We start from the raw sequence: 16,685 nt of genomic DNA on the forward strand, positions 1-16,685 counted from the left end.
GTCCTTTCCGTTCTCCAACAAATATTGGTCAACCTCCTACAGCAATGCAGAAATCCAGAAAAGAGAAGGAAACGCACTAGCATAACAGAGGAAAGGTTACAGATATGGGCAGCGAAGTATAATACAGTATTAGAAGAGATAAAGCTATTTAATGTAGGGAGTTATCATTCAGGAGAACCCAAACTATGAAAATCCCAGCAGCTAAAGATTTTAGAAAAAGAAAAAAAATCCTTTCAAATGTGTGCTTGCAACTAAGAAACAGAGTTTAAGAAGTATATACTAATGGTGATCTCAATCTACAAAGTGCCGGTCCTTACACAGAAAGCCAAAATGGTACCACCCATGCACAAGAGAGAGGTTATGAGCATGCTTTAGAAAAAAATATTCAATTGGCAGTGGCAGGAAAGCAAAGGCCCCCCACCATAAAAAAATTTTTTTAAAAAAAAAACCCGATGAGGATTGAACATGCTCAATGGCCACTGAATGCTGTGGAAGAAAATGGAAAATGGCATAAGGGTAGGGCTGGCAAATGGAGCGGCATGGCACTCCACACTGCAACATTTTGTTGCGGGTTCTACTTGTTTAATCTAAATCAAGCTTCCTATGGAATGTGTGGGCCATTGCATTTATCCCTTGATCTAAGGGATTAAGGTATACAGAAGAATCAATATGGTGACTTTTGTTTATGAAAACGCCTAATATAAGTTGGGACTAATCTCTTTATGTTCTCCAACTGAAACATAATGGCCATTGTGGCTTTGTGTTGGAGTTACCCACTTTTCATAGCAAGAACTACCCATTCTGTTTAATGTAATGTTTCCATAACTAAGAGTGTCAGAAATATTTCATAGAAATTGGAAAGAGCAGTACAACTGGTGATTATTGCCCACCTGTGGCCTAAATTTTACATACTGGCCATGTTTGCACATCATGGTAAACTAAGGTTTAGCATGATATGTGCATGAAGGAGCCATAATGAGACCTAAGTTTGAGAGATTCCCACCACCCTGCTCCAGCAATGCTGGGAGAAGTGTTTCAGAAACTTTTACTTTAGGTTAACTGTGGTTTTCCATGTTCCCTATGTTTAATTTCAATCAAGCCAATTTCAAACAATGGTTTCTGAAATTGGCTTGTTAAAATTAACCATAGATAGTTAACTACAATTCCCACTTCAGACAACAAGAAAAGCCACAACTAACTAAAAACGGAAGTGATAGCTTCTGAACTCATCAATCATGAAGGAGAGAGAAGAGGCTCACTGACACTCAGGCACATCATGGTAAACTATGTATATTATTTATTTATTACACAATTATACAAAGACAAATTGACTGCTTAATCTGATCCAAGTGAATCGAAACTTAAAGTCCTAAGATAAGTGTTTTTTCAGACAGGATAGGTAAGATAAAACAGCATGTTAGGAGATTTCTGTTTTGAAGAGAAGGTATATGCTGGACAGATTCCTGAAAATATGATTGCTTTTTATTCATTATAAAATGCAATGTCTCTAAATCAAACATTTGGCAGTAACTATTTTAAAAGAAGAGCCAAAACATTTCCAGTTGAATATACATACAAAATGACTTCTCATTAATTTCCAAAAAAACACCCTCTATGCAATGAAGGCTGGTTAAATACTTTATAAAACTGCTAAATTACAACAATTTCTTCTACTAAGCGTGTTTGTACTTTTGTCAAAGAATTACTTCAGTGAAAAGTTAATTTTATGTTGGAATAGAAAACAGTACTTTCAGGAGGACCCTGCAGATAAGATAGGAACCCTAATTCGCCAAAATGTTTTCTGCATGTTGCCTATTGTGTGAAATTTTAACTTCAGAGATGTCAGAGTTTAACAAAGAAGCCTAATAAAGATGTAATGCTGGTTCCCAGCAAACCATAGTTTGCAACATAGAGTCAAATTTCTGAACATCCATTTCCACTCCCACCCTTCCCTATCCGTTGTTAAAAGCAGAATAGTAGACCAGATGGATCTTCGGTGTGATCTGGCAGGGCTCTTAGTTTTTATATCTTCCTCTCCCCAAAGCAATCCTTTCCCCCCTCCACTGTATTAAACACAGGGTAGCTTACACAATCCCCTATATTTTGAAAGAATACATGAGAGGCGAGCACAGGGCTATGTGATGCGTGGATGGCAGGGATACGTTTCCACTGTGTGTTACGGACTGTGCTAGACCTTGTGTCCCATTCATACTTTCTTTTAACATGTGGGAGGGTTCATGTGACCTACCCCACATGGCTTCATATTACAGGTGCACCAAGACAAACTGGCTTTCACAAACCAGATTTCCTTGGAACCATGGACCGCAAGCCCAATCCAAGGCTACACTCTCTGTTTCACAAAAGAAACATGTTTTGTATTAATTATGGTTTGTGTTGGTGTACATGAAATGTGAAACGGAGGTTAATACTGATACAAGCAAGGGGGGTTTCCAGAGAGTGGAGGAAGGAGCAGGAGGGAGTGAATGTTCACTTTGCTGGCTCCCAAATGGCTAACAACGGTTTGCTGGGAGCTACTATTACATGCCATCTGTAGTGTGGGGAGAAAGCTCTGTTTTGGTCTATTTTTCCTCCAGAAGTGTTAACGGTTCAGAAACTACCAAACTTTATAGCCTACCACGATTTAGAAAGTTTAACAATGCTTATAGTGTGGGAAAGGCTACCTGTTATGTGCTTACCTCATATTCTTTCCTGCAAATTTTCAAAATATCGTTCTTGGAAGATGCCTGAAATACATCCATTTTATTATCAGTACATACCCCCAGACCATTCAAGAACAAACCCATTTAATAAGAAATGAAATAGAAAAGATTTATATTGTGAAAAATTAGAAATATCACCAATATATCTGGTTTCTTCTACGGCAATAATTTTTAATCACTTGGTTGAACAAATCTTTTCTTTTAACAAAAAAAAAATCATATTCAATTTAATATCAGTATATAGACTAGGAAGGTTGCTTATTTTATTATAAAAAGCTAATAATTAAAATTAATTACATTTCAACTAAGGCCTTAACTAGACCTAAGGATTATCCCAGGCAAATGGAAGGGTTGTCCCTCCCTGCTCCCAGGATCCCGTGTGTGTCATTTGGATGCACAGGGACGATCCCGGGATATAGGCCTGGTCAAGCCATGGCCTAAGTGAAAATATTTATAAGAGTTGATAAAAACTGAATTTCTTACACTTTTTTTACTCTTGGTTGAACTAAATTTGATGCAATATAAACAATAGTTTTATACTATTTGGACTCCTCACGTGGCCGATAAAATGTTATTAATCAAATATTCTTCCTGTAAAATGTACAGGAGTAGAAAGAGAGAAGAATACATGTGATGCAGCTCCTTGTGCGCAAATTAAGCTACAGTGGACTACTGAGTCTAACTAACTGTCCCTGTAGCCACCTGGTCAGACTCAGTAGCCCATCATAGGTTAATTTGACCACAAGGAACTACATCACGTGCCGGCCGCCATTCTGAATATGCAAGCTCCAGTCAGGGATTGCCATGGCTTGTGTTATTGGAACCTGGGCAGCTGGGGTTGTTTGAGGGTTAAACAAGCTTTGCATAACCCTAAAACAGATTGTGGGTTATGTGAGGGTCGTTTAACCCTCAAATAATCTTTGTCACCCAGGTTCAGACAATATGACAAGCAATGGCAACCCCCAGCCAGGACTTGCATATTCAGAATAGCAAACGGCATGTGCCCTGGCACCTTAAGTGTTAATTAACCCACAATGGGCTGTTGGGTCAGCCGAACCAGGTCACGGTTGATGAGAGAGGTTTGGTTTCTGGGACCACGATCTAAACCTTCCAGAATGAAGAACTACTGGGAGGGCATGTTTGGCAGAAGCATGGTAAGCCTGATCAAGAAGGCTTTAAACTAAATCCTGTGGGGATGGAGGCAATAGCCTGTATGCATTAAGAAGAGGGTAATGATCAGTGGTATGAGAAACAAGTCCGATGAAGAAAGGTTGAAAGAACTGGGTATGTTTACCCTTGAGAAGACAAGACCAAGGCAGGACATTCAAATACCTAAAGGGCTGTCACATAGAAGAGGGGGGGAAACGTGCTCCGTGCTGCTCCAGGATGCAAGACTAGATGTAATGGGTTTAAGTTACAAAAGAGTAGCTTACAGTTGAACATTAGGAGAAACATCTTGACTCTAAGAGCAGTTTGACAATGGAACCAATCTCCTAGAGGGATGATAGTCTCTCACTTACTGGAGGTCCTCAAGCAGAGGCTGGAAAGCCATCTACTGGAATTCCTGCATCTACAGCCCTGAACTAGATGGCCTACAAGCCCTCCCTGACAACTTAATAATTCAAATGGGATAAATGGGGTCAGATATGTGGCACTAAAGAAATGTCAATGTAATGCAATTCTCAACATGTAAATAGTAGGAAAGCTAACTCTAAGGAGGCACTCAAAAAAACACCATGTTATATTCTATTTGTCCAGAAATAGCACAGAATTAGAACCACTTTTACAGAAGGCAAAGCAACATAGTAGGAAGTACATTGGTTGAGAGGTATGCTGTGTCTCAAAAATGTGAGCTGTTAAAGGGGGGAAATAAAAAGCTTATTTGCTCTATTAGAAGGTGCAATTCTAGGCGGTGTCATTTTGTCTAAGTGGGCAAACACCTGACTTTATACATACCAGCACCACAAAAAAATCTTACCTGTTTACATGCTTGTCGACATTCTACAGCAATGGCTAACTCACAGCAACCTAAACCAACCCAGCCATCGGATTTCTTCAAAACACCTTTAAAGAAAAAATACAAAAGGCATTACAGTACCATTGTTGTGTATGTTACAAGGCTGTACCCTGTAGCCACCAGACAATAAATAAAGGAGCAATGCTTTACCGTGGAATTTTGTTAGAATTCAAAATAAGAAGTGTTCAGCCTAAAATGCTTATGCCAATATAAGATCTGCTAAATTCAGTGGAATTTACTTTTTAGTGCATTAAGATGAGAAATGCAGCCTAACTCCCTAATCCTAAATATATTTGTTTTGAAATAAGCTTTGTTCATTTCACTGGAATTAGTGAGGATCAACTCAGGAAAATCCAAAGTTGTTGATGTTGGAAGAAATCAAAGCCCCACATAGAGCCAGTAATGGTGTGTGCATGTGTAATTGAGTAGCTTAAAGCATACTGTGCCTAACCCGTATATTCTGATGTAGCACAAGATTTAATAAGTTGGCATCATGCAGGGATTTAAGTTTCGGATGAATATTCAGAGGCAAATACACATCAAGCCAATGAGAAAGAATACAATTGTTTTCTGTTATAAAAACCTAACCATACCAAAAATAACCAATACCAAATACCAAAAATAACTAATCGGTGTATTCTTTGGCACAACAACAGTGTATCTTTATTATTGTTTTTATGTATATGTTTTAAATATTATCAAATTGTATTCCAATTATATTTGCTATCATCAGTGCACCCAACCCAGTTATATTTATAAGGGGTTGGTAAAAATCTCCTGTGTCTGCAAGGGAGAAAGGAGGTCAGACTCCCCTCCAAACTATCCTATGCACCCCCCTCAATTGATTTCTTAAACTGATATAAACCAAACTATTCTCAGTTGTTGTTCAGAGCTGAAATTTGGAATCATGATGTATTAGGAGTCATAGAAAGATCTTGAAAGTATTTTATTTATTTCTTATATTTTTAATCTACACAATAACAAAATGTTATCAGGGGCAATTCTTAGGACTATTTAGGGTGCTTACAAATCTACACCATCAGTACTGCTTAGAGGGGAAACAGGATTGCTACCTCTAGGGATGGGAATGTTTCCTGTATTGTCAATTATTGGATTTATGTTAAATTATGGGGCTCTCAAAAGATTCAACCCTTCAGAACATTCTCAGCTCCCTCTTATATTAGAGGACAAGGGTTCTTGTCCTCCAATATAAGAGGACCTTCAGGTCTCTCTGTTCTGGACTTAGGAGTTCCGCTGTTGTGGCCCAGCTCCAGTCTCTTTTATACATATTAAGCATTTTACATTTGTTTATATGCTTATGTACATTCAGATTTTGTTCCTCAATACAATGGAAATATCAACACATTATTAAATCTCTATAGATCTGTACCTCCTGGTCTACTCTAAAAATCTATTATCGCCTGGTCTCAAAACTGGTTTTGTAGCTATAGAAACATGTCTGTGAGACAACATCCATGGTCATCATAACAGGCAACTGGTATGTCAGTGACAAATGAATCAACTGTCTCAAAAACACTTGCATAAGCATTTTTGCCTGAGACCCAATGTTTCCTGTTTCAAGCATCCCTTCCTGGGTTAATGTTTCTAGTTCATGTCTGTTATTGCGCATGACCTAATACAACTGTAAACCCCCTTGATTTATCACATTCCTATTTTGATACTGGACCCTCCATTGACAGCTATCTATGCATCCTGACACAATCCCCCCCCCCGAATGTTATATCACAACAATTTTCCTTCAAGCCTGCACTTTGAAAAATGTTATTTTTGATCTAAGAGGCCCAGTTGTGTGGGATTGGGTGCTGGAATAAAATCAAGAAATCCTAATGCACAATCTCCCAACTGCTTAGCTACGTCAGGCTGGACAATATGGGTCCCAATATTTGACACAATTAGCAAGAGAATTTGTTGACTTTGACTGCTCCTGACTCTTGGGCTTTTCTATGCTTGGACCCATGTAGTGTAGAGATACCAAACTGAAATCTATGGTCGTCAAAATCCTGCATGTGTGGGGGTTGGACTCGATGGCCTTATAGGCCCCTTCCAACTCTACTATTCTGTGATTTTATGATTACTCTGAATTTATGCTTGAACTTGTCTTGACTCTTGGATTAGAAAGACCTTGACATGTGTAGCATGGAGGTTCCAATGAAGATTTCAACGTTGGACTTAACCTCTGCATGTGTGGATGTCATGAAATCATAGGATTTTGGAGTTGGAAGGAACCAGAAGGATCTTCTAGTCCAACCCTCTACAGTGTGCAAGAAAACCACTTAAACCATTCAGCCTCTTCTTAAAAGCCTCCAGAGTTGGAGAACCCACAACTTCCGCAGGTAGACTGTTCCACTATTGTACAGATCTTACCATCAGGAAGCTTTTCTTTATATTTAATTGAAATCTAGATATCTGTAATTTATACCCATTATTTTGGGTCCTAATTTCTGTGGCAATGGAAAATAGTTCTTGACCATCTTCCCTGCAGCATCATTTTATGTACCTGAACACTGCTAATATGTCTCCTCAGTCTTCTTTTCTCCAGAATTAACATTCCAAGTTTCTTCAGCCTGTCCTCATAGGGTATATCCTCAAGTCCCTGTATCAACTTTGTTTTCCTCCTCTGAACCTGTTCCAACCTATCTATGTCCTTCTGGAAATGTGGTGCCCAGAATCATACACAGTACTCCAGATGTGGTCTCACTTGTGCCGAGTAAATCTTTGATACAATGCTTCTTCTAATGTAGCCCAGAACTGTGTTAGCCCTTCTAATAGCTATCTCGCACTGCTGACTCACGTTGTTTAGGTCTTTTTGTTTAGTCTTGTTTAAGTCTTTTCTAAAACTCTTGTCTTTGATTGCCTGGGATAGTTTATGCCAGGAATCATTCAAGCCCCCGCCCTGTATTTGGAATCCCTTTTCTTAGACTGCCTGTGATAAATGACCCCAGAAATCTTTCAAGCCCCTTGCCCTGTATGTTGAGCCCCTTGCAATGGGGAAACTAAATTGTCTGGATCTCTGACACAGTTATAGTAATTAGCCTTGGATTATTTTGGAATTACTTACGGAGCCTACTTGTCACAAACTATATGATTTCTGAAGAATGTAACTATTAAGCTTTTATTGTGGGATTTGCCACAATAAAGTAGTACTGATTTAGAGTGCCCCACATCAGAATGCTAGTTTGTATGCTTGAAAGAACAGGCCCATGACATCAGGTCATTACAGGGGAGGGATAAAAACCGTCCATTCCTCCGTTCTACAAACCACCTAATCATAATCAGGGTCTTCCTTCGTTTCCAGAGCTTTCAGTCCTATATTATTATTATTTATTTATATAGCACCATCAATGTATAGCACCATCAATGTATATCTCCTCCCTTGCAATCTTTCTCTGTTTTGTACGTCTTCCTCCATGTTCTCTGTTGCTTATACATGTTCTCTGTTGCTTATACAGCCAAATTGCTCATCCTGCTTGTCACAAGCCTCCACTTTCCCAACCCCACCCTTATCCAGTACAGCTGGGCTTAATTTCAACCAGCTAGCATGGGCGGGGAGCTAAATTGTTTCTCTCGTTCTCTTAGGCTCATCATATGTCAACTGAAGATTATGCAAACTTTTTTTCAGGAGAGATCCACTGGCTCCTTCAAAGAAATAAGTCACGTCAAAGCAATTAATTATTAATTCTATCTCATGGCCTTTCTCCAGCTTACTTTTCAGATATGCAAGCAGCAACAGCAGCTAAAATTACCTTTAAAAATAGATAAATACAAACCCCATGATCCCCAGCAAGAATTGATGCTACACATATAATTTTCAACTAAGCAGAAGACTTGCAGGGACTCTCTCATTAGAAAGTAAGCCCTTCAGATTACTTGTAATCCCCCTCCTGCAAGATAAGATTTTTTTTATTTGGAAAAGGCAGGAGCCACACTTCAGCCAATTGGACTTTTTGATTTTTTCAAACATTTGATATAAATACTTCTTCAGGGTTTTCTGAGTGTTTCAAAAGAACATCTGAAGAGCCCAAATGGTTTTTAAGGTGAGCCAGGGTGAGATGTTTTGGTACAGTCTTATTTGTCCTTGATTTCTAAGGTTAAAGCAGTGCCTTGGTATCGTATTTATTTAACATTTCTCACAAAGCTTTCTCTTAGGAAGTTTTCAGATGGCCACTCTATCTGTAACAACTTTTTTATGGCACTCTTTAGTGGTCAAAACAATAAAACATTGATTGGGGGGGCGAACAGATATATAATTGAAAAGGCAAATAACTGGCAAAGAGGTATATAATTGGCATCCTTTGTTTATGGCAATGCATGTATGTAAAAAAGTACTTGGAGCATTTGGTGGACTATTTTAATGATGCATGATAGTCCAATGAAATGTATTGTCCAATGCAAAGGCTTCTTAATATCTTTTTTATAAATCTTGAGCAATTTTGTTATGACCTGTGATCTAAACTAAAAACTTAGTTACTTCTAAATAAATATACTTCGGATCTTACAAACTCCTAACGTTTTCATAAATCTTATGCTGATTCTCTCCTCAATGTGCAGTCATACCAATGGCGAGGTGAATCACAACCTTTAAATAACATCATTCATTCATTCATTTTTAATACATCAAAATACCAGTAATAAATGTGTTATAACTAATCAGAATATTGTCTTAAAACTAAGGTGGAAAAATACAAGTAACAGTGTAATCTTATATATGTCTACTAAAAAATAAGCTCCAATGAGTTTAATCGGACTTACTCCCAGATAAGTGTGCATAGGATTGCAACCTCAAAATAATATCTCTTACCTGGCAAAGAAGAATTTATACAGCCCCAAACCTCTCCCTGAAAAAAGTAATTATATTTTATAATTACAAAGTTGACAAGGCAGACATGTAAAAATAACGGGGGTGGGGACAATAACTTTTAAGTGAAAATTAGCATTAGATGTTCTAGGACAAATAACAACCAACCATCAGATGACCCCATCTAGAATAATGTATTCATTTCTGCATACCGTAGTGCTAGGACCAGGTTCCCTGAAGGACCACCTTCTCCCATACAAAGCTGCCGAGTTTTTAAGATCATAGGGAGAAGCTCTTCTCTTTGTCCTGCCAATATGCAAGGTTCATCTGGCAGGACTAGGGACAGAGGCCATTTCTACACCTGCCTTTTTCCCCCAGGATCATCCCGGGATCATCCCTGTGCATGCAAATGACACACAGGGGATCCCGGGAGCAGGCAGGGATGATCCCTCCATTTTCCTGGGAAAATCCTTAGGTGTAGAAAGGGCCAGAGTCATCTCAATGGCTGCTTTTACTCTCTGGAACTCTCTCCCAAGCAAAGCCTGTTTAGCCTGCCACCCCACAAAGACCTTCTGCCAAAAGGTTTTTATATGGTGACATTTTTCTTATGATTGTTTATTTTGTATTAATGTATTGTTAACTGCCTTGGGAATGTTTTCACAGAAAGGAGGGATATAAGTGAAATAAACAAACAAATAAGAATGTTGACAAACTGAAACTAACTCCAATAACAGGTACCTAAATCAATGGTTTAGAAGGTAAGTCATCCAAGAAATGCATATTTTCAAATTAACTACCCTCCTGGTCACCTGAGGAAATAAGAATAGTCCACCAGCAGACCAGGAAAATTCCCACTCTCTTCTAGCCTGAAAAAACTATCGGGGACTCTGCAGTTCCCATTTCTCCCCCTACCCTCCACTCTACAGTTGCTTTTCAACTTTGTCTGTCCCAACTTCTTGTGCCTGAGTTGTTACTTCCCTTCACGCCTTCTATTTCCTCAGCAGCACCTGCAAAAGGGTACAGATTAAGTGGTCAAGAGCCTACTTGAAGGAGTAAGGTCACAATAGGAAATAGTAGCAGCGCAGCAGAGGTGATGACAGAAATAGCCACAGGGAGAAGAGATATTTAGCCATCCTGAAGATGAAATGGAAAAGAGCAAGACCAAACTACACACTGGCAATGGGAGGGGGGAGAACCCAGAGCAATAAAAACAAAATCTATGCCGGCCCTGACATATAAAATCTTATAGTAGCACAGTCTATCAGCGCCTAGTTTCTGGACTAAACTGGAATATTTATAAGAACACAATTGGCTATCACTGATGGAGAGTAAGCAATGATTTTTATAAAATGGAACATCAGAGTCATAAAGACTTTGCAGGCCGTTTTATCATGAGTCTCAGTCCAAGCCCATATTTAGCACATAAGTCCAAGCCATAAGATATTGGGGTGACATAAAACCCCTCATTATTCTTTATAATTACAGAGAAAATAATGAAAACAAATAGTTTACTTTTAAAATGTCATGCAGAAGTGAACCTCATGTCTTACTAAACATAATTATACCTACCATTGTTTCTGGACAATATTCAGGTGCACGTTGCAATAGGTGTTTTAAATGAGAATCACTCTTGGATGTCAAAATCTGTCAAAGTATTTTTAAGAAATAATTAAATGCAAGTAAATAACTCAGGTTGTTTTAAATTTTTATTCCCCAAGCATAAACATTGACTTAGAAATCTTACAAATTTAAATGGAAATTGCTACCAAACAAATGTATTTTAAACATATTCAATGGCTGATATCAATAAATTTTGGAAAGATTTTTTTTAATTGGCCTGTCATGTTGATAACATTTCTTAGCTGAATTTTAGACTTCATGGAGGCAAATGGGAACTTTGTCTAGAAAGGAGCTAGCTAACTGCCTTGGTAATTATTAGCCAAGAATAGGACATGTAGTGCCATTTGTGTCTGATATAATGGTCACCTATATTTCACAGCCAGGTTCTTTCATTTCAACATTTACAGCAGCAGAATAATAACAAATTGCTCACAATGTCTGGGATCCAAAGAGCTATTTTTGAGAGTAATGCACCCAGCTGGTCGTTTGACTCTGAACAGCAGAATCTCTGCTATTATCTGAAACAAGTTTAAAAATTTCCCCTAGGGGTGCAATCCTATCAATTGCACCATTAGTGATTGCAAGCCTTGGAAGTCGGAGGGGTCCAATCATCCAATGCAGGGCAGGAGAAGCAGCAGAAGTGGTCTTTGCCTCCCTGCCCTCCCACCCTGCAGTTTTCACTAGATGGGTTTTTCAACCCATCTATTGAGGGAACTTCAGAAGGGAAAGGAAGGAGGCTGGAAGTCTCTCCAGTCTCCTCCCCTCCCTGCTCACCAGAGCACTGTCTCCGACTTCTGAAGGGCGGATCCGAACAATCCTATGGTCCCTGAGACATTCATCCAAGAACAATAGAATTTCTCTCTTATTTTCAAAAACAGCTGGTCATGCAGCGTGCAAATATCATGTCTGAACTGGGCATCTATTTCTACTAGTGTAAATCCCATGTTGCCAAAGGCTAATAGTTTGAGAATGACTAAAAATATGTTTACTGTTTTTCCTTGGAACTTGAACAACTTTACACTTTTAAAATAAATGTATTACAAATAATCCGGCAAAGGTGAAAAAAGAAAGAAAGCTATTCCTTTTCATCAGAAAACTCTGGGTACTGAGGGTGCAAAGCTAGAGAACTCAGAGAATTCTCTGCACATTCATCGAACTACAATTCCCAAGATTCTTTGGAGAAGCCAAACTAGCATAAGAGCAATATAAGTTTGTGGTGATATCTACATGACAATCTTATATTAGTTTGTACATAACATATGTAAAATGGTATCCTTACTGTTTTATCTGCTTAAAAACTCTAAGTTTCAGCTCATCAGAACAAATATCTTGTATTCTTATGAGATGTGGATGACATTCAAGGATCAAGCAAGAGGGGGAAAATATCTAAAATAAATATATAGGGTACTCACTCACAGACCATCTGGTCCCTCTCAAAGGGTGAGATATCAACAACTGTGACTCTCTGTACATATCAGTGCACTGAAGCCTAACAAGTCTTCTAAGTCACAATATATTAATGACAGCAGATTTTGATGACACTGAAGGAATTGCTTAAAAGTTTAGTCTTCAGCTTAAACATCATACACATAATTTCAACACACTTCTCTCACATAGTCATAGATGTAATAAGTATGCAAGTCCAAATTTTACATTTAGTGTAAGTTCAGACCCAATTCACCTGTTCACAGACATCACGGCACATTAAGTTACCCTTTGCAAGGTAGCAGCATGATGCACCTGTGTGGAAAAATAATTGTGTGTCAAAAATCAATAAAACAGCTGTGCGCTCTGAGTGTTTTGATAGAATGTTATTATTTCCAGATATACAGCATAAAATATGAATGGGAGGATTCTGAAGCCTAAAATGCCAACAGCATATCTATAAACTACTTTTGCTAGGATCTTCTGTCCCTCCCTCCATTCAATTACTCCTTATTCTTTCCATATTCCACAGTGTAATTAGCTTTGGATTTTGTTCAGGATTATTTGCTTTGTCTGCTATTCAACTGCTGCAGGGTTACCACATGAAGATTATAATGCCTGGGTCCAGCTCCAGCTGAGAGCCCCCTCCCTCCAGCTACCAACTGTCTCTGCAGAGGCCACCAGTGAGGGAGGAAGCAGCAGCCAGGCACCTCTCCACTGTGCCTGGGTCCAGCTCCAGCTGAGAGCCCCCTCCCTCCTGCTGTCAACTGTAACTGCTGAACTTTCCAACTAAGATTGTAGTGCCTGAATTTGCTTTCCTTTTCCCCCTCCTCCTCCTCCCTCTCAATCCCCTTTCCTTTTGTGTCATGTCTTTTAGATTGTAAGCCTGTGGGCAGGGACTGTCAAGAAATACTTTTGTAAGCCGCCATGAGAGCCTTTTTTGGCTGAATGGCGGCATAAAAATCCTTAAATAAATAAATAAATAAATAAAAATAATGTCATGTTCACATGAGTAGCTCATTAAACAAAATTAAACAAAATTACAGACCACAATAAAGGTATTGCTCTATAGGTCGAGCAAGTTATCAGAGAGTTGGATACCAGGGTATCTCCATTTTAGCAGAGAAAGTGTTTGTAGAGAGCAGAACGTTTCAGCAGGTAAGTTTAATGTCATGGCTTCTGACATACAGCTGTGTTTTGAAAATAATCAATTTTACCTAAGTAACAGTTGCACAAAATGGTTTCTCAGTTTTGTTAGAATCAAACATCAGACTTGCCTGCCTAAATTTGGCCAAAATCCATTTAGCCCAATATTCTGCTTCCAATAGCAGCTAGCCAGTTACCACTGAAAGCTCACAAACAGGTGAGGCCTTACTCCATTTGTCCTTAGCATCTTAGGCAGCATCAGAGGTGTATTCAACAATGTACAGACAATTCATAAACTGCTGGATGACTGATATTCACATTGTTTGCACGGTTCTTTTTAATTGTGGTAATGCCATGGAACGTTTTCATTATAAAAAATAACCAAAAAGGGATATTGTTACATCAAGCATTGCAAGAAAACACCAGCAGCTTTAAATAGCCCCAAATGCCACATCATTTCACAATCATTGGTGTTCAATTAAATGTGAAGGAGGAAATTAAAAGTACTCAGTGAAACATCAATACATATTTATCTAGTGATATTTATGAATTGCTTGTATTAAAGAAATTTCTAAGTGATGTACAGAGGACAAGATTACTTCCCTAGAAAGCCTATTGGAAAAAGGTATACTTTAGGGTTGGAGCCTGCCTAATTTATTGTGGTAGAGAGTTCCAATAAGTGGGTGCTATAATAAACAACAAAGAGCTTATGGCACTTCAAAGACTGACAAATTTATTCTGACAGACTTTCATGGACATTGTCCACTTCATCAGATACATAGACTGTCAACCTCAAATAAACAGATTTATAAGCACATCAATACATAAAATCCATAATGATCCCAAAATGATTTGTTTCCTCTCTTATTCATAAGTATTTTTAAATATGGTGACCAGCAATATATTTAATTTTAGAGCTTCCCCACCCCCCACCCCCAAATCTAATGCATCTACTCTGTCATCACAGAAACGTAAGTAACAACTCGTTCTTAAACATATTAACCCAGACGTTAGTCCCACTGCTCTTACAGATCAGTGTTTAATCTGATCTTTCACAACTCACTACAAAGTAGGAGTCAAACATATGGGGATGGGGGGGTGAGCTCAACAGCTCATACCAGTCTTGCTCTCCATGGCTGCAATGCTGTGTTTATTTGGAACCAGCCTCCGCTGATTTTAGCGGGACTTGCTTCCCAAAGTGCCGTGTGTAAGTTTCGCCGAATTTACCCCGTTAAACTGCATACAGGACCGCAGGCTTCAAGCAAAACAAAGCAAAGTCTGAAGTATAAGGGATAAAGGGGCTCTTTGTTCAAACTTGCTGTGCTCTGCTCTGTTTCAACTGTGGCAGAGAGTTGCTACATCATTTTGACTCTTTCCTACGTTACGGAAAACTTTAAAAAAAAACAAAACACCACAAAAACACCAGAAAGTGTTACCCTGCCGTTCCTTGCTGCTTCCTCTCCGTAGCGCTGGATTAAGATTACTAGCTGTTAAAATTGTACTTAAAAGGCATCAGCAGCCCATCCCCATCCCTTTCCCCCCCCTTCTCCTCAGCGCCCCCCTCCACCTCCCCGCCGCCAGAGCTCGCGTTTACTCCCACTTGAAGGGTCCATCTCGAGCAGAGGCCCCCCCGAGGGTGGCTGGCTGGCTGGCTGGCTGAAGGAATTCCGAACAAGGGCTCGCCCAACCAAGGCTCTCAGTTCCCCGTTTCCCTGGCGCTGCCTGCCTGGGCCATTACTCACCCGCCACGCTTGGCAGCAGCAGCAGCAGCAGCAGCGCGGGGACCGTTACCAGGGCCATCCGGGTCTCGCCGGTCCCCCACTGCGGAGGGACAGTTAGCGTCGCCATGGCCCGGTCCCCGCCGCGCGCCACCCGCCAGCCACCCCGGCGCCTTTCCATTGGCTGGAGGACCCCGCCAGACCCGCCTTCTTAGCTCTGAGGGGAAGGTTAGGCGAAGGGGGGAGGGGCGCCATGAAAATCCCGTCAAAGAGGGCGGGGAGAGACTTTCCCGTCAGTCCCGCAAAAGACCCCGGGAGCAAGCGTCTCCTCACCACCACACCTTTTCCCGACCCTTCAGTGTCTCAAGCGCCCCAAACGGCCCACTGAGTACATGATTTCTCACTGCTTCACTTCGCCCCCCTCCCCTCACCAAAGGGAAATCGAGACCCGCGCCGCCTATATAAATTGACACACAGAATTGGGTACCTCAGGAAATCAGCCCGTAACATACAATCAGTGTTGACCAAGGCTTGAAGCAACCAGAATAGTTGGTAGAAAAATTAAAAAGAGTTTGAAAAAATGCATTGGTTCTATTGCATGTAGAGACGCACATCTTTGCCCCCGTGTTCCCTATTCTCGAACATGTTTTGCAGGGTTTCTGAACCACTAGATAACCTATTTACCAGCGAAAACAGCAAGATAAGCCGACATAATGGGAAAGCAATGATGCCTGCATACCACTTTCAATGCTTTGACATAGTTATTGTTTGCCTCCAGTCACACAGCCTTCTGCCTCCTCAGGTTTGGCTTGGAAACTTTCTATTCTTTTTATTCTTTTATATTGGTTTTATGCATACATGCACCACAAGGACGTGTCTTGTAGGCAGAGAGCAATACACCGCACATGAAAAAGCCAAGCCAATCCTTCAAAATACGTTTTCCATTGTCCAATCTTACTGTAATGTTGCATTCCTACCAGTATGGTGTAATTGCATTTCCTCAGTCCTGTCTCTCTTACTATTGTCTGACTCCTTTCCCTAGTTCATTCCTACATTGCAGGGATCCTTCGGACAGAGCTGCCTTTTTACTTGGCCTCTAAAACAGCGATGGGGAGAAATATCTCCAGTAAACTCTTTGCATTCCTCACCATTGGCCATGCTGGTAGGATTGGATTCCAAAACATCTGGAGATCTATCTTGTGCCTACCCCTGCTATAAAGCAC

At 39.9% G+C, this 16,685-nt stretch overlaps 1 protein-coding gene across 1 annotated transcript in view; it reads right to left on the bottom strand.

Annotated features, from left to right (window-relative positions):
- The window catches only part of RECK (reversion inducing cysteine rich protein with kazal motifs), a 46,914-nt gene extending 31,271 nt beyond the window's left edge, over nucleotides 1–15,643 (bottom strand). Inside the window, exons 1-6 of the mRNA XM_063124938.1 lie at nucleotides 15,487–15,643; nucleotides 12,855–12,913; nucleotides 11,123–11,197; nucleotides 9,557–9,593; nucleotides 4,699–4,784; nucleotides 2,697–2,744 (exon numbers count right to left, since the gene is read on the bottom strand). Of these exons, the coding sequence (XP_062981008.1) occupies nucleotides 2,697–2,744; nucleotides 4,699–4,784; nucleotides 9,557–9,593; nucleotides 11,123–11,197; nucleotides 12,855–12,913; nucleotides 15,487–15,643 (462 nt within the window). The remainder of the gene's footprint in view (nucleotides 1–2,696; nucleotides 2,745–4,698; nucleotides 4,785–9,556; nucleotides 9,594–11,122; nucleotides 11,198–12,854; nucleotides 12,914–15,486) is intronic.
- Nucleotides 15,644–16,685: the final 1,042 nt, after the last annotated feature.

This window comes from Elgaria multicarinata, chromosome 1 (genome assembly GCF_023053635.1).
Source record: "Elgaria multicarinata webbii isolate HBS135686 ecotype San Diego chromosome 1, rElgMul1.1.pri, whole genome shotgun sequence".
In the NCBI taxonomy this organism is placed as follows: domain Eukaryota; kingdom Metazoa; phylum Chordata; class Lepidosauria; order Squamata; family Anguidae; genus Elgaria; species Elgaria multicarinata.